The sequence below is a fragment of the Microcebus murinus genome, chromosome 5 (assembly GCF_040939455.1).
Source record: "Microcebus murinus isolate Inina chromosome 5, M.murinus_Inina_mat1.0, whole genome shotgun sequence".
In the NCBI taxonomy this organism is placed as follows: Eukaryota; Metazoa; Chordata; class Mammalia; order Primates; family Cheirogaleidae; genus Microcebus; species Microcebus murinus.
In genome coordinates this window covers 102607734-102625001 of record NC_134108.1, presented here as the reverse complement: position 1 = coordinate 102625001, position 17268 = coordinate 102607734, and the positions used below count along the sequence as shown (strand labels likewise).

At 49.7% G+C, this 17268-nt stretch overlaps 2 protein-coding genes across 6 annotated transcripts in view; one reads left to right on the top strand and one right to left on the bottom strand.

Moving 5' to 3' along the window:
- The first annotated feature begins 81 nt into the window (after positions 1–81).
- On the top strand, positions 82–10299 carry BYSL (bystin like). 2 transcript variants are annotated; one of them, XM_012773222.3, is made up of 7 exons: positions 82–624; positions 4722–4884; positions 7071–7209; positions 7865–7998; positions 8600–8760; positions 8948–9050; positions 9608–10299. In XM_012773222.3, the coding sequence occupies exons 1-7, from the start codon at positions 357–359 to the stop codon at positions 9951–9953; spliced, it is 1314 nt and encodes a 437-aa protein (XP_012628676.1). In that variant the 5' UTR covers positions 82–356; the 3' UTR covers positions 9954–10299. The 2 variants fall into 2 exon arrangements, with proteins under 2 accessions (XP_012628676.1, XP_075859469.1); XM_076003354.1 differs by having other exon boundaries at positions 506–584.
- A 738-nt stretch (positions 10300–11037) lies between these two features.
- The window catches only part of CCND3 (cyclin D3), an 82760-nt gene continuing 76529 nt past the window's right edge, over positions 11038–17268 (bottom strand). For 2 of the 4 annotated variants that reach the window (XM_012773230.2, XM_012773229.2), the window contains exons 2-5: positions 16409–16624; positions 13322–13481; positions 12685–12821; positions 11038–12245 (exon numbers count right to left, since the gene is read on the bottom strand). In XM_012773230.2, the coding sequence (XP_012628684.1) occupies positions 12078–12245; positions 12685–12821; positions 13322–13481; positions 16409–16579 (636 nt within the window). In that variant the 5' untranslated portion in view covers positions 16580–16624 and the 3' untranslated portion in view covers positions 11038–12077. Of the gene's footprint in view, positions 12246–12684; positions 12822–13321; positions 13482–16408; positions 16625–17000; positions 17212–17268 lie in introns of all 4 variants that reach the window. The other 2 variants (XM_076003357.1, XM_076003356.1) reach the window with 2 other exon arrangements.

Sequence of the window (17268 nt, the reverse complement as noted above, 5' to 3'; positions counted from 1 at the left end):
CGCCTTCGGTGACGTTAGCCGGTCGAGTGCCGCCCCCAGGCTTGCAGCTTCGGATCTTCTCGTTTGGCTAGGCACCCTAGGCCTAGTTCCACGAAGCTAGCAAAGCGAGGCTTAGCCTGCCACCAGTTAGAGAAACCAACATTAAAGACAATGAATTTAATCGGGAGTTCAGCTCCGGAACCCGGGAGCTCTTTTGGTGGGTGGGGCGGCGCTGGTGGCACTTCTGGCCTCCAACCGCTAGGGGGGACTGTGATAGCTGCGAGGCGTCTTGGCACCTAGGAATTCACTGCGCAAGCGCATTCCAGCCATTTCTCCGTCCCCACGTGTGAACCTTTCCGGCAATTTTTTCGAGAAAAATGCCCAAATTCAAGGCGGCCCGAGGGGCCGGGGCTCAGGAAAAACATGCACCCCTGGCCGAGCAGATCCTGGCTGGGGACGCGGTGCGGACAGGGGCTCGGGAAAAGCGGCGGGGTCGCGGAACCGGAGAAGAGGAGGAAGAGTATGTGGGGCCGCGGCTGAGCCGACGGATTTTGCAGCAAGCGCGGCAGCAACAGGAGGAACTCGAGACCGAGCATGGGACTGGGGTCAGTACCGCGGCACCACGGGAACGCACCACGCGGCTGGGTGAGTGTTGCGAGAGAGGGAAAGTGGTTAGTTAGGGGTCGGGTGGACACCTAAAAGGTGTCCGTCAGGGGAATAGTTTGAAATCAGCAAAGGGATTCATATCACACTTGCAAAGCTAATGGCATGGGAGACAGCCCTAACCTGGGCCTTCCACGCCCTCTCTTAGTTTAGACACTTCCTTCTAGGGGCTTCCAAAGTTAAGCCTACAGAAAGTGATCGCTTGCGCCACTGAGTTATAGCATTTATCCATTGGTTTTGTGAGTATTTATGGGATGTCTGTACCACGAGCTTTGCACTATGCTCAGAGTTGGCATGGTTTGGGCACAGAAATAAACAAAATAGACTTGTGTCTGACTTCAAGACTTTACGATCAAGCCCAGGAAAGACAATTAAATAGACTATTAGGGTAATATGTTTCATGATAGAGTATCATTTTCCTGGTAACACTAGCATTAATCTTGGGGTCAGGCTTCCCAGATTGCATGACCTTTGCGCTGAGACCAAAAAAAGAATGAGGAGTGTTTGAGCAGAAAACACCAGTATTGTTTGGAGCCAAAGAGAGAGATGAATTGAAAGACTTTTGATATATTCTCAGTAGGGAGGGAGTATTGACCTCTGAAGCAACCATTTCTTAGACTTCATCTTAAAGCACTATTTGGCACAATTGAATACTGGCCTCCTGCCTATAGTCTTCACTTGGTTTTTAAGACATCACACTTCTATTTCACTACTACCTCACCTCTCAGTATCCTTGGCCAACTCTTCATTTTTCTTCAGCCTCTTATCTTGAATCCTCAGACCTCTTCTCTTCAAATACATTCTCTTTGGTGCTGTCATCAAGTTTCATGGTTTAAACAACATCTATTTGGTGACTACTCCCAGATTTATATTCTATCCCTCATCTCTTCCATGAAACCCAGATCCTTTTTTTTTTTTTTTTTGAGATAGAGTCTCACTTTGTTGCCCAGGCTAGAGTGAGTGCCATAGCGGCAGCCTAGCTCACAGCAACCTCAAACTCCTGGGCTCAAGCAATCCTTCTGCCTCAGCCTTCCGAGTAGCTACCATGCCCAGCTAATTTTTTCTATATATATTAGTTGGCCAATTAATTTCTTTCTATTTATAGTAGAGACAGGGGTCTCGCTCTTGCTCAGGCCGGTTTCGAACTCCTGACCTCTAGTAATCTGCCTGCCTCGGCCTCCCAGAGTGCTAGGATTACAGGCGTGAGCCACTGCGCCCAGCGGAAACTCAGATTCTTATATTCAACTGCCTATTTGGCATTTTCAATGAAGTCTAAAAGACATCTCAAATTAAACATGTCCAAAACAGGAATCCTGACCTCCCACTGTCTTCCCCATCTCAGCATGATACCCTTTGATTTGCTCAAGACAGAAATGTTGGACTCCTCTCTTTCTGTCTCACTGCACATCTGATCTGTCAGGAAATTCTAATAAGTCTTCAGGATAGATCCAGAATCAGACCACTTTTCACAACCTTGGAACACCATGATGTTCTAGCTACCATGATCTCTCACCTAGATTATTGCACTGGCTTCCTAATTAGTATCACATACCCCCTACAATCCACTTAGCAGCTAGTGGGTTACGGTGGTCTGCAACATCCTGTATGATCTGCCTCCACTGCCAGTCTGTTCTCTTGCACTACTTTCCTCTTTGTCCTTTGTGCTCCACCTATATAGGCTTCATTGCTTCTTAAACATGGGAAATTAGGGCCTTTACCCTGGTTATTCCTTCTGCCTAGGATAGTCTGTTTGTTCCCTCACACCTTTAGGCTTAGTTTCTTCTCAGACAGGCCTATAGTGACCACTCCATTTAAAATTGCAACATCCCTACCTGTCTCCATACTCCTTTCATCTGTGCTCTATTTTTTTCCATAGTGCTTATCTTCTTTTAACCTAGTATGGTGATACTTATTTATATTTGTCTCATCCAATTAGAATGTAACCTCTATAAGGGCAGACATTTTGTTTTTACTGTTCACTGATATATTTTCAGCACCCATAACAGGGCATCACATAAAGTAGGCATTCAATGTTTGCTGAATGGGTGGATTAATGAATGATGGTGAGGTAGGTAAGAGCGAAGCCTACAAAAGACTTGGAGGCTATGCCCAGAATTTAAAGCCAGCCTCTTATCATTTATCCTCTAAAAGAGTGGAATTGGGCCAGGCGCGGTGGCTCACACCTGTAATCCTAGTACTCTGGGAGGCCAAGGTGGGAGGATTGCTCCAGGTCAGGAGTTCGAAACCAGCCTGAGCAAGAGTGAGATCCATCTCTACTATAAATAGAAAGAAATTAATTGGCCAACTAACATATATATAGAAAAAATTAGCCGGGCATGGTGGCACATGTCTGTCGTCCCAGCTACTCAGGAGGCTGAGGCAGGAGGATTGCTTGAGCCCAGGAATTTGAGGTTGCTGTGAGCTAGGCTAATGCCACGGCACTCACTCTAGCCTGGGCAACAAAGTGAGACTCTGTCTCAAAAATAAATAAAAAGAGTGGAATTGGAATTTCCTAACACAAAGAAATGTTAAATGCCTGAGATGGTGGATACCCCAATTGCCCTGATTAGATTAATTCTCACTGTCTGCCTGCGTCAAAGCATCATATATACCCTATAAAGATATACAACTATTATGTACCCATAATAATTAAAATTTTTTATTTTTTTTATTATGATTTCTTCACCTTCCTTAGATCTGAGAATTAATTAAAATTTTTAAAAAGCCATTTTAAAACAGCAGTGGGAAGCTTTGGAGACTTTGAGTACAAGACTGACTAAATAAAACGTGAGTACTGTAGACCTAGGAAGGAAAGACAATGAGTTTAGTTGATGACAGGTGAAATTTGGCATGTCTGTGGGTCAACCAAAAATGGCTGTACACAAGGCACCTGGAATTAGGGTCTGGCGAGAAGGTAGGGAATCCACTCCCAGGTACAGATTTGGGAGTTGTTGGCATGTGGAAACAAAATGTCTGTTCCCCCTTATTTAGCTTTTATCACACACTGCCTCTGTTCTTTTTTTTAAATTTTTTTTGAGACATAGTCTCCCTCTGTTGCCTGGGCTAGAATGCTGTAGCGTCAGCCTAGCTCACAGCAACCTCAAACTCCTGGGCTCGAGCAATCCTACTGAGATTGCTCAGCCTCCCAAGTAGCTAGGACTACAGGCATGTGCCACCATGCCCAGCTAATTATTATTATTATTATTATATACTTTTTTTAGTAGAGACGGGGTCTAGCTCTTGCTCAGACTGGACTGCCTTTGTTCTTAATGACCTATTTATATGTAGCATTTTATCTGTCCACTTGGATTATTAGACTTCTTTCCAGATGCCTAGACAGCTTTAACCTTCCAAAAATCATTTATTCAAATGAACTGATGGATTAAAATCTGAACTCTGCCTGGCTTTTATAAGGCCTTCCAGTCTGTCTTCACCATTCCCATCTAGCCCCATTTTTTGCCATTGCCTATGAGACGCAACTAAGCCCTTTTTCCAGTATTGTTACCCAGATCTGAAACATACTCCTCCTGTTCCCGAACTGCCTTTCTGGAGCTTAACCATCCTGAGCACTCATCTTCTAAGTGTATATATTAATATTATTTCTACCACTCATTTTGGCATATAATCAAGCTCTACTGTGTGTAGGATAGTGGTGAAGAAAGCAGCCTAGACCCAGACAACCTGCCTTAGGCATATACTGAACTTTTCTGTGCCTCGGTGTCCCCACTGAAACTGGGTATAATAATAGTAGCTACTTCTTAGGGTTTTGAGGGTTAACCAGTTAACATAGGTACAGTGTTTAGAAAATTCTGCTACATAACTGAGTATGGTATGTTAACTGTTATTTGTTAGCATTGCTTTTCTCATTGTTTCCTGTGTATACATTTTGTCTCAAGCGAAATTGCAAGTCTCTGGGAATAGGAAGATAGTATGTGCCTCACCTGTTTCATTGCACACGTCTGTATCTGTCACAAGCACGTGTGAGGCTTGTACTACGCAATGGGTAAAGTTATTATAAATTGACTAAATCCCTCACCCACTCCTTGCTGTGCTCACCCATTTCATCTCCCCTTTTCTAGGTCCAGGAGTGCCACAGGATGGATCAGATGATGAGGATGAGGAGTGGCCCACCCTGGAGAAGGCTGCCACAATGACAGGAGTGGGCCACCATGCAGAGGTGGTTGTAGACCCTGAGGATGAGCGTGCCATTGAGATGTTCATGAACAAGAACCCTCCTGCCAGGTTGGCCTGGGGATTTGAGATAGTGGGTCCTGGTAGAAAGTTTCTACAGAGAAACAAGTACCCTGGCAGGCTTTTGATTCTTTGCCTCTGGAAAGGGTCTTGGCATTGCTAGTTTTGGGGGACCACCTTGACAGAACTGGCCCACCCTCAAAGGACCATTCTGAATAGGGAAATGACCCAGACTCAAAATCTCTTTTCTAATGTACATTTGTTCTAGAACTGCCCAGTTACCCAAGGAAACAGGTAAAGGCCCTTTTTATGTCTCTGGAGCCATCCATTCCATTGCATTTGGTCTTAGTATGCTTAGTTTTTTAGTGGTAAATTTATCTTCCTTGGACAGATCTCTTTCATACCAAAGCTTCATTTATCCAGGGTTTTTCAGCCTCACCACTATTGGCATTTTGGGCTGGATAATTCTTTTTTGTGGAGGCTGTCCCGTGCAGTATAGGATGTTTAGGATAATCTCTGATCTCTACCATCTAGATACTAGTAGTGACCTTCCCTCTGATTGTGATAGCCAAAATGACTCCAGACATTGGCAGATGTCCCCAGGGTTGGTGGGGAGCAGGGGGGTGAGAATCACCTCCAGTTAGAAGCACTACTTTACTCTGTTCTATAATAAATGCTAACTCCAAAACAGGCAGGCATTGAGGCTGCCTGTGGTGAAATTCCTGAGGCCAGGGATTTTGGCCCTTAGGAGAGAAGTCTAGGATAAGGGCCCTCAACCAGTTCATTCTCACCCTCTGGTAATAACATATTGTCCTTGGTTCTTCAGGCTGTTTGGGGTTAATGCATCTCTCATTGCTAATCATACTGTAAAAAGACAGGGAGGCGGATAAGTTCTGCGACAGCTCATTTGAGAGCACAGAATGAAGAAATGAGCCCTTCACTCAGACTGATGCCCAACAGCTGAAACAGATGTCACAAAGTATGTACTTGGGCTGATCCCACCAGAGAGCCTCTCAGGTTCTCACTGAGCACCTCATAACGCCTACTTTACAGATAATTCTGATGGACTTAGCAGAATGGTTTTCCAGCTTGCAGTAAATAGAAGAGACAAACTACTAAAAACAGGAACTCCTGGCAGTCCTAAAAACGATAGCTGGCATCTTCAGAAAGCAAGCCTAGATCCACATAAGCTCAGCAGAGGCCAGTTAGTTTGGGGGCACATTGTAAGGTATTGTAAAATACCTTAACTTTAGAACTTGAAAGACCTAAGTTTGACTCTTTCCCCTTACTTGACAGCTGTGACACCTTGGGCAAGTTATTAACCTAAGTCTTAGCTCCCATGTCTGAGTAAGTTCCCGTGTCTCCCATAAGCGTTGCACAGAATATAAGACATACTATCTGGAAAGTCCGAAACTCAGTGCCTGGTATGGAGTAGGCCCTCAGAAAACGGGCAGTTTTAAATACACTTCAGCAGCCACCTCTGAAGATGCTGTTATTACACCACAGCCCAAGGTGATGATCATTCTAATTCATTAAGATCATGTTTGATATATAGTACTCTGTTTAAGGAGACTGAGAAGATTATAACAGGTCTTAGAAATATTTCCATAGATTTTAATTTTAATAAATTCAAACAGGGGAGAGTTTGAGCCATAATATCCCCTATTGATCCCAGCTACTTGAAATCTTATAGATAATTAAGATTATCTATAATAGACTACCCTAGACCAGGAATTTGTCACTGGAGAGTCCTCAACATATTGCTGGGTTGTTTGAAAGAGTTGGCGCTCCTTACACGCTATGTGCCGATAGTTCCAAGTAACAAATACACATTAACTTATTTAATCCTTAGATTAACCTTATGAGGTAGGAACTGTTACTATTCCTCTTCACAGATGAGGAAACTGAAGCATAGAGAGGTAAAGTAACATGCCAAAGATCACAGGGAGTGGAAGAGCCAGCATTTGAACCTGGGCAGAATGACTTCTGAGTTGGGTTCATCATAATGCCATACAACTCCCAGCTTTGTCGTAAATTGAATGACTTTTAGTTCTGTTGGACGCTGCAGTGATTCTGTGGTGAGTGAATGAGTGCAGAGAGGGGACTGAGGCTGTTCATCCCAGCAGGATCACAGTTTGTCAGTGCTCACAAGGGACTGTGTGCAGAGTCTGGAGCTTCCCAGGCAATGACCACAGCTCTCCTTCTCCCTCCCCTTCCCTGGGCACCTCGCCTCTTAGGCGCACCCTGGCTGACATCATCATGGAGAAGCTGACTGAGAAGCAGACAGAGGTTGAGACGGTCATGTCAGAGGTGTCAGGCTTCCCTATGCCCCAGCTGGATCCCCGGGTGCTGGAGGTCTACAAGGGGGTCCGAGAGGTAAGAACTGAGAGGGGAGCCACAGGGGCTGTGGGCTCCTGCCTCAAGCTTTTTTTTTTTTTTTTTTTTTAGACAGAGTCTCACTTTGTTGCCCAGGCTAGAGTGAGTGCTTTGGTGTCAGCCTAGCTCATAGCAACCTCAGACTCCTGGGCTCGAGCAATCCTCCTGCCTCAGCCTCCCAAGTAGCTGGGACTACAGGCATGCACCACCATGCCTGGCTAATTTTTTCTATATATGTATTAGTTGGCCAATTAATTTCTTTCTATTTATAGTAGAGATGGGTCTCACTCTTGCTCAGGCTGGTTTCGAACTCCTGACCTCGAGTAATCCGCCCGCCTCTGCCTACCAGAATGCTAGGATTACAGGTGCCTCAGGCTTTTTTGCCCACACCCCATACCAAATAAGGCTTGGTAGCAGAAAACAGACTTAGAGTCATTGTGTAGGTTCAGATTCCTGCTCTGCCTGTTAGTTACTTGGCACCTTGGGACAGTTACTAGAACTCTTGTCATCTGCAAAGCAAACATAATGGCGCCTCTTTATAGGGTTACTATGAGGATGAAATGAGTTAATATATAAAAAGCATCCAGATAAGTACCTGACACATAGCAAGCACTATAGGTGTTAATGATGATTATTTTACCTCTTTTATCCCTAGGTGTTATCTAAGTATCGCAGTGGAAAACTGCCCAAGGCATTTAAGATCATCCCTGCACTGTCCAACTGGGAGCAGATCCTCTATGTCACAGAGCCTGAGGCCTGGACTGCAGCTGCTATGTACCAAGCTACCAGGTATAGTAGATGGGAGTTAAAGTAGCCTTGGGTCTATAGGTGAGGGTTGGGCTGGGGACATACAGGCTTTCCCTACTTTTGCCATTACATTTCAGCTTTGTCCCAGAATTCTCTTTTATGCTTCTATTTAATCATTTTCCTAGCTTTTCCTGTTTCATTTTGGGGGCCAAGACCCAGTTGGGAACTTGCCATGATGAATTTCTAGGGGAGTGATTATAGCTACAGGGATACAACCCTGTTAGAGTAGCCTCAGAAGTCTGTGGCTACCCAGGCATGCTCAGGTCCACTGTGACAGCACAGTACAGAGGACTCATGCTGGGAGAGGAAGCTGAGTAGCTGAGGAGCCATCAGTTTAGAAATACTCTGGTTCTGCCAACAACAGACAGCATTCCCCCTATTTGGGTACATCTTGTTCCCCCTCCTTGTCTCTCTCTAAGCCAACCTGGGGGTTCCATTCCCACAGCTCCCACACATCCGTCACTGAGAGAATGGTTCCATATCTTACTTTAAAATCTCTTGCATGTGCTGTCCACAGTGATATTTAAAGGGCCATGTCCAGGCTATCATGTGACTTGGAAACTCCCCCCTTACACCCTACTAGGATTTTTGCCTCTAACCTGAAGGAACGCATGGCTCAGCGCTTCTACAACCTTGTCCTGCTGCCCAGGGTACGAGACGACATTGCCGAATACAAACGGCTCAACTTCCACCTCTACATGGCACTCAAGAAGGCCCTGTTCAAGCCTGGAGCCTGGTTCAAAGGTGGGGGCCCAGAGGCAGGGAAGAAAGGAAAGGGGTAGGGCTCTTCAGGGAAAAGCAGCAGACCCGACTTGGGAAATGGTCTCAGGCCACGTTTTAGTGACTGTCCCTCGGGTGGGTGGGAGTGCTTCCTGCTATAACACCTTTTGCTCACCTGGACTCAAAGTCAATGTCTTCTGATCCTCCCCAGGGATCCTGATCCCACTGTGTGAGTCAGGCACTTGTACCCTCCGGGAAGCCATCATCGTGGGTAGCATCATCACCAAGTGCTCCATCCCTGTGTTGCACTCCAGGTAGTGTTTGTGTTGGGGGGAGGAGGACTGGCCAGCGAATATTCCAGACAGTGGAATTGCCAAGACTTGGGGATGGGGGAGGGCAGAGTAGGGAAGGAATTAAGAATAGCCCTCAGTTTGTGGCTTGTTTAAGCCACAAGCTTGTTGGTGTATCATTGCTAGAGTGTAAGCTCCACAAGAACAGGATCCCAGAGCCTGGCTTGTGGTAGATGCTCCACAAATAGTTGAATAAATGAATAAGGAACACAAGGAAGAAAGTAGGTTAGGGGTGGCAATGTCCAGACACTTGGACATATTCTAACTAGATATTGAGACAAAGTCTCGGCCAGTGGTTGAGGATGGACCCACTTAGAGATGGTTAATTGGAGTCAAGGGAGTATAATGAGATTGAGTAGGTGAGGAGGAGGCCTGAGATGGCTCCCTTAGGAATCCTGTAGTTTAAGAGCCAGCAGAGGAAGAGAAGAGGGGAAAACCGCTGAGGGACTGGTTGATCCTTCCTCTGACATTTCCCCCACTAATCCCACCCCCCACCCCCACCCCCGTCCCTTTCCCACCAGTGCGGCCATGCTCAAAATCGCTGAGATGAAATACAGCGGTGCCAACAGCATCTTCCTGCGACTGCTGCTGGATAAGAAGTACGCGCTGCCTTACCGGGTACTGGACGCCCTAGTCTTCCACTTCCTGGGCTTCCGGACAGAGAATCGCGAGCTGCCTGTGCTCTGGCACCAGTGCCTCCTGACTTTGGTCCAGCGCTACAAGGCAGACTTGGCCACAGAACAGAAAGAGGCCCTCCTAGAACTGCTCCGGCTACAGACCCATCCACAACTGTCCCCTGAAATCAGGCGTGAGCTTCAGAGTGCAGTCCCCCGAGATGTGGAAGACGTTCCCATCACCATGGAATGAAGAAAACAGTCACCTGTCCTGATCGGAGGGGTGTGGGAAGACACCAGGTCCCTTGTTGGTGACTAAAGATGAGACTGAGCCTTGATGGGGGCAGACCCAGCTCAGAGCAGTGATGGGTCACAGGAGCATCTATGACTTCCGGCCTAGGACAAGGAGGATAGAGGGCCTCGCTGGCTCCTTCCTTGCTTCTAGGCCTACCTTCTTTCTGCTCAGTTCTGAGACCTGACTTGAGAGTGGACACCCCCAGCATTCCCACTCCCCAGCTGGGACTTGGTTTAAGTACTTTCTCTCTGGCTGTTGTCAAGTCACCGGGATGCCATAAAAACAAAGGCAGGTATTTATTGAACCTCTGTGTTTTGGTATAGTCAATGGCGGTCTTTTGCCTTTCCCTCTTCAGCTGGAGGGAACCCCCCACCCTAAGCTACAAGTTTGTTTCTCCAGGCTACACCCTGGGGGGGGGCGGGGGTGTTGGCTGCCTCCCCCTCACATGAGACAGGCTGCTTTGGTTGAATGCCAGCAACCAGGAGCAGGCTGTCCAAAGATGGTCCTGTCTCTACTGTGGATGAAAGGACTACAAGAGAAAGCCCCTCCTCAAGAAAAGCAGAGATACAGAGGCCAAGAAAGGTCAGAATAAGGTCGGGCCCAGGGATGAGTAGATCCCAGGTCAGCTTCCATGTTTCCGCAAGCAAACTTCATATCTTCTTCAAGATAAAGGGCTGTGTTTATTGTAGTATTTATCTATTTCCTAACTATTTGATGTGTAAAAACCAAGCTGTTCTCTATTTCCTTTTTAAAAAATGTGTCACTCATTAAGTTTTTGGGTGCTATACCTCAAGCCCCATTTTTCCCATAAGCCCTGTGGTTTTTGTTGTGCAATTTTGCATATCATAGTGATTTTTAAGAATGTGTAGGTCACATTATAAAGCAGAACTGACTGTATATGTGGGGCAGAGACCATATAGCCCACAAAGCCTAAATATCCAGCCCTTTACAGAAAACGTTTGATCCCTGCTTTAGGCCATTGACTTCCACCTGCTTAGATTGTAGAGTCTAGAAATAGGCTTTTACCCACACCACCATCCACTCCAAGAAGCCAAAGCCAGTTTTATTCCAGAATCTTTATTAAGGTAGCATGATGGTCCTGGGCCACCAGCCTAAACCTTGTGGCCTTAGGAAAGACCTGTGTCAATAGGGCTTGCCTCCTTCTCCAGACAGGGGCTTGGCCACCTCCAGGGCATCCCTGCTTCATCCTCCTCCCTGGAGGATGGGGCAGAGGGCCAAAGGGAGAGGAAGGCATGACCCCACTCCAGGCTGTAGCAGCTCCTGGGCCACAAAGATTGTTTAGCCAGTTGCAGAGGGGAGGGAAATAGCAACCACCAGGGTTACCACCAGTTGTGGGACAGATAGGCCCCACCATACCCTCATACAGTTGTACTGAAAGCAATTAATAAATTAAAACGACCTCTTCCTTCAGCACCAAACCCTTCAATCACACAGGAGAAGCAGAGCAGAAAGCAAAGCAAGGAGGAATTTTGTAGGTTTCTGCCCCTCTGGTCAAGACCTAGGCCCCTCCCTCTAGGAGCAGCTGTGAGCATGGATTAAACAGGGGCCTCCAAAGTGTGCTGAGAGGAGCCATTTAGGCTATTTCCCCTCACACGTGTCTGTCAATCAGTTATGCCTGAAATTTCATCTTTGGGAGGCCCCTAATCCAAATACAATAACCCTAGAAGGGGCAACACCTTTAGAAGGCACTGGGGCATTTTGGCAGTTGAGAACATGAGACCCCGGGGAGGGGAGGCCTCAAAAGGAATGCTGGTGCATGGATTTCACCTATTCCAATGTCTGACCAGCCTAACCCACCCCCAGCTAGAGTCAGGGAAGGAGCTGAGCTGGTCAGATGCGGGAGGAGGAGCTCAGCTAGCCACCAAACACAATCTTGGCTGGCCAGGCCCCTTAGTGCACACTGCAGGGATACATAGGACCTGACCCTCGTGGGTCTTATGAGGGGAGGAATAGGAGCCCCCTTAGGCTTCAGATGTGGCATGGTTTGTTCCTGGAGGCAGGGAGGGGGGTGGCAATGGCCCCTCCTCTGCTTAGTGGCCACTGGAGGGGGCCTCTCCAAGGCTACAGGTGGATGGCGGTGACATCTGTGGGAGTGCTGGTCTGGGTGGGCCCCTGGCTGCTGGAGCCCCGGGGGGCTTTAGGCGCTGGGCTGGAGCTGGTCTGGGCAGCTTCCCTGAGGCTCTCCCTGAGCGCAGCTTCAATCTGCTCCTGACAGGCCCGCAGGCAGTCCTGGGAACATGAGGGAACAGTGAAGAGGGACGCTTCCCCAGCAACATCTGGCAGCAGGTGTGGGGGAAGGACACCTAGCACACAGGGAAGTCTGGGGAGGTTAGGCCACAGCCCAGCCCCAGGAATCGGTCTTCAGTTCTCAGAAACTGGCAAGAGGATGTGGCAAGAGGGTGTGAGAGCAGCCCTGCATCTGACACCAAATCCCCCACCCCCTCTTCAGCACGCCACTTGGCAAGAAAAGGGCACCTAGGGCCAGCACCCTTCACCCTGCCCAAGGTACTTGCTCTTCTCCAGACCTAGGCAGGAGATAAAAAGCCACAGAAGCCCCAAGGGTGTGAAGCCAGGAGAGGGGACCAGGTTGGGGTGGATGCCTCCCTCTACTGGAGGCTTAGGGGACAGCGCTGCCTTATGAATGGAGAGACTGCTACCCAGCACTCACCACTTCAGTGCCGGTGATCCCCGCCAGCAGCTCCGTGAGCTCGTCCCCGGAGGTGGAGCAAGCACCCAGGCCTTGCACCGCAGCCCCAATGCTGCCTGTTGCGATCATGGACGGTGGGTACATGGCAAAGGTGTAATCTTAGAAAGGAGGAGAGGGAACCATGAGACAAGAAAACCTCAAGGATAAGAGCCAATGCAGAGTTCCTACTCCTGAGAAAGTGCCAGGTGGCATGAATGGAGCCGGGGACACACTGGAAAACCCCAGCAGTGGGTGGGGTAAGATACAGCAAATATCCCTAGGTCCAGGGTGGTTCTGGCCAGAGACCAGGGGATAGGTGAAACCATCCCTAGTATGGAAATGACTAGGGCCAAAAGACCTGGGTTCTGCTTCCAACTTACTGTGAGACCTTGAGCAAGTCACCTCTCTATACCCTCACTGTCCTCCCTGCACACTGGGGGTCTCTGAGATCCGGTACACCTCCAATTATAATGTTTTTACTATTGAAACTGGGGGCAAACGGGATATAATTTCCACAAATGAATTTTAAGAGGAGTATAAGGTGGAATCTCCTACTTACCACTCACCCTTAGTCTTCTGATTTTCCCAGTTTGGCAAAAAATGTGCACAGGGCTCTTACCTGTAGCGCAGAGGGCCAAAAAGGTCTGGGCGTGCTTTTTGACCAAGGCCTGTCGGTCATGGGGCAGAGAGAGTCGGTGCAGAATCAGGGCTAGGAAATCATGTGCAATGACGGCAGCCAGGTCCCACTTGAGCTTCCCAAGAACCAGCACCTCCCAGTCCTGGGGGATGGGAGAAAGGGTGGGGTCAGTGACTGGAGAAAGGAAGAGGAGTAAAGCAGAAATCTCATGGGGAAAGGAAGCCCAAACTGAAAGCTCAAGACCCCAGTTCTGCTTCTGGTTTTAAGGACTTGGCACCATGGAGTCCAAGGCAGAGAAGAGCTGCAGGCATTTGCTTCGAGCATTTATTGAACATTAACCAGGTGCCAGGTGGAATATCCCTTTTAAGCCTATCTGATTATCTTTAAGGGACCAATAATCCAGGCGTTCTGACTTCATTCAAGGCTCTGAGCACTTCTCCAGCCAGGCTTGTAAGACTAAAGCAGCAGATATCACCATGAACTTGAGGGTACTCTGGGATGAAGCAGAAAGACTCTCAAAACCCCAAGGATTGTGAAAGGGGAGATCACCACTAGCCTCCCCCAACAACTCTGCATCCCAGCCAAGTCCACACCTCTTGAATAAACAGGAGTATGAGGCCACTCCTCCTATGACACAGCCACTGAGTCTCCTCTGAGGTTCCTCAAATGGGAGGTTGCCTAACCCAACCCACATCCCCTTAGTGGGACATCAGGGGTGGGTGCTGAGGTATGGCACCCCTTTCTTCAACTGGACTCCCTGGTGCCCAGTGTCACTCGACTCTCAGGAGGATAGGTGGAGGCCAAGCCATACAGGATGGATCCAGATGATCCCTGAGGGACCAACCCCTATCCCCACCTACCGAAGCCTGCGTACCAATGGTAGGTCTTGGGGGAGGCTGAGAGCTCCGCCCCAGTCCACTCGTCTGGGGCTCCCAGATCTGGCCCCATTTCCAAATTGCACACATGAGGATTTCTTCATTGTTTTATCTCAGGAAGGAACTTGTGGGTTTGACTCCTTATTGAGGCAGAAATGGCAACCCCACCCAACCTCTTCCAGGCCCACAGCCACAGCTGTCTCTCTCCTAGCCCAAGCTTAGGTGTCAGCCTCTCAAATCAGCTCCAAGCCTCTCACAGGGCCCCCAAGAAAATAGCCTGGTCTGGAAATAAGGCAGAGAACCTAGGATTGTACTTTCAGAACTTATCCCAGTAGCCAAACTCCTAACTCAGGAGTAAACAGAAAGGACATAGCCTCCAGGAAATTATCTAAAAGGCAACTGGGAGTGGGGCTCTCCCTGTGGGGAGGAACGGAGTCCTATGTGAGGAAGGTGGCTACCCTCCCCCATATCTCGGCAACCCCTGAGAATCCCAGCCCTACTTGGCAGAGAACATACCCCTGGGAGTGATTAGCTTCAGAGGCTGGCAGCATTCGTCACATCCCTGACTTTTAAGCCAACCTGGTCTAGCTAGAAGACCTAGGTTCTACACTGCTCAGTGCAATGCTGAAGCAGGACCCTTCCTCCTTCCCCGCGCCTCCACCTTCCTCTGCTGCACAAGGACTTGGACTGACTGGAGTTCTGCGAGGTCTCTTCCCACTCTGACCTTCTAGGAAGTCTTCTGGACGCTCCACCCCCAGCTCAGGCAGGAGTCAGGGATGGTACTTTTTGCGTGTTCTGAAAAATTCCCCTCACACAAAGGCACATATATAGCCCCAATCTTCTCACAAAAAAGAAGTTCCCTTCTACCTTCTAGCCCTAATCCCTCCAAAAACATCTTGCTCTCTGGCCCTGGAAACTACTTCCACCTTTGGACTTGCCAAAAACTACCAGATTCATCACAAAGAGCTGTGGAGCCTCCTGGATTCCCAACTCCGGCCTCTTACTCCCATCTCTGAGCTACTTGGCAGGAAGAGGAATCCTGTTCCTCGACTCACAGCAGTCCGGGGGCCCCAGTACCCTGGCGTCTCCGCCAGCCAATCACAGCAGCCTGCTTGCTGCCCTCCTCCCTGGGAGATGGAGCCCAGAGAGTCCTCTCAGGGTCAGGAGAAGACTTGGCCAGCCACAGAGCAAGGTGGAGGAAGGTGCCAGCTCACCCACCCTCTCGCCTCGGCCCCCTAGGAGATGATCTGCATGCCTTAAATAACCTCTTCCAAATCCAAGCAGCTCCCCCACCTCCTTCCCAGGCTGCTTCCGAGGCAGGACAGAACCAGTGAGCGACTTTCCTGCCCTTCCTCAGAGGAGCCCAGCCCAAGTTCCCAGCAAGAGGCCCTGGGAGCCACTTCCCAAACCACAGGAGTGACAGCAGCTCCCCACAGGGTTATGAAAGACCTTGGTCAGAGTCAGCAGGCGGGGGAGGGGCACCATTATCACATCGGAAGCAGCTGCAGCTCAGCTCCCTGTCTGTCCCTCAGCTTGAGCCTTTGGCTAAGGGGAAAGGGAAAGATGTTTCCACCAGGCCCAAAGCAGCTGCTCCAGTTCCTCAGAATAAGGCCAGGGAAGGAAGGATTAGGAAGAAGCTGTCTCTTCTGGGATATAAGGGGAAGGAAAGAAGGTGCGATGAAAAGAATCAGCCCTTCCTTAAAGTAATCAGGGCCTGGCTTTAATCTGCTCTGCGAGGCTTTTCTATCAAAGTCCACACGGGGATAAAGACTCAACCAAGGCAGCCCCCCCTCCCCCACATGAGGCACATTCCACTCCCCCACTCCAGTGGGGGTGTGCAGGCATGCCCTTCTGCTGCCAATAAATAACTCATGGTGGCTGTGTAAACCCAGAGGCAAAGTACTAGTGAGCTAGACATGCAGTTTGACTTGTTGCTATCTGGGGGAAAGACCAGGAAGGAGTGGCATCCCCTGGAGGTCAGGAGGAGGGGGTTTAGTTCATGCCTGCAGCTCAAGCCTGTGAGTGCTACCTTACCCCCCTCTTTTCTTCCAACCCAGTTCCTTTGTAAAAAAGCCCTCAGGGGGCTTGCCTTGCTCCCTGTCCAGGGGGCAGAAAGCCTCTGCAGTCTTAGCTTTCGCTTTCCTGGGAAGTGGGGAGACGGTATGTGTTGGGGTGGGGGGAATCACACACGCACCCGCAACTGGCGGGGAGAGACAGCATGGTCCGTGTAGATGCACAGTTTTTCGATGGTCAGGGGCGTGGTCTCCCGCAGCTTGGAGGCCAGCAGCATGCAGACCGCACCCAAGAGCTGCAACTGCGCCTTTCGGGTGGGGACGCAGGACAGGTAGCGATCCAAGTAGTTCATGGCCAGGGGGAAGACTTCCTCCTCACACCGCTGCTCCTCACACACCTGGGAGAGGGCGCACAGTCACCGCTGGGGCAGGAGCATGGGAAACACGGCAGCATTAAGGGGGAGAGGGGCGCTGAAGGGAGGTGGAATACGGAGCGAAAAACGGGAGAGGGTGAGCTATTTACAGTGACAAGGACCAATAACTGAGGAGGATGCGCCCTCTGCAACGCGACGCCCCCCACTTCCTCTGCGTTGCCGCCTCCCCTATCCCCTTGCCTGGGATGGGGGGGGGGGGTAAAGCAGAGGCGCCCCTCCTTACGGAGGATTCCAAACAGGACTCCCCTCCCCCACAGCGAGGGGAAGTGGCTCGGAAGGGTCACCCATGGTAGCCGGAGGGCTGGGACCTTACCCCCATTGCCCTCGCCACTGCACACACCCGAAGGGAAGGGAGGAGGCTCCTGCAGCTGCCTCCCGCACTTTCCATTTCCCTGTCGGCCGGAACAGGGCGCGCGCCACCCCCGCCGCCTTCCCCGCCAGAACCCCGCGACAGACACAGGAACCGGCTCCGGGGCGGGGGCGGCCGGGCCCAGGGTTTTCCAAGCGCGCTCTCCCGAGAACACTGGGCGGGGGAGGGAAGCAGGAGACGCCGAGAGAAGCCGGAAAGGAGAGGGTGTCCCTTGTCCCGCTTTCCCGGCCCGAAGAGA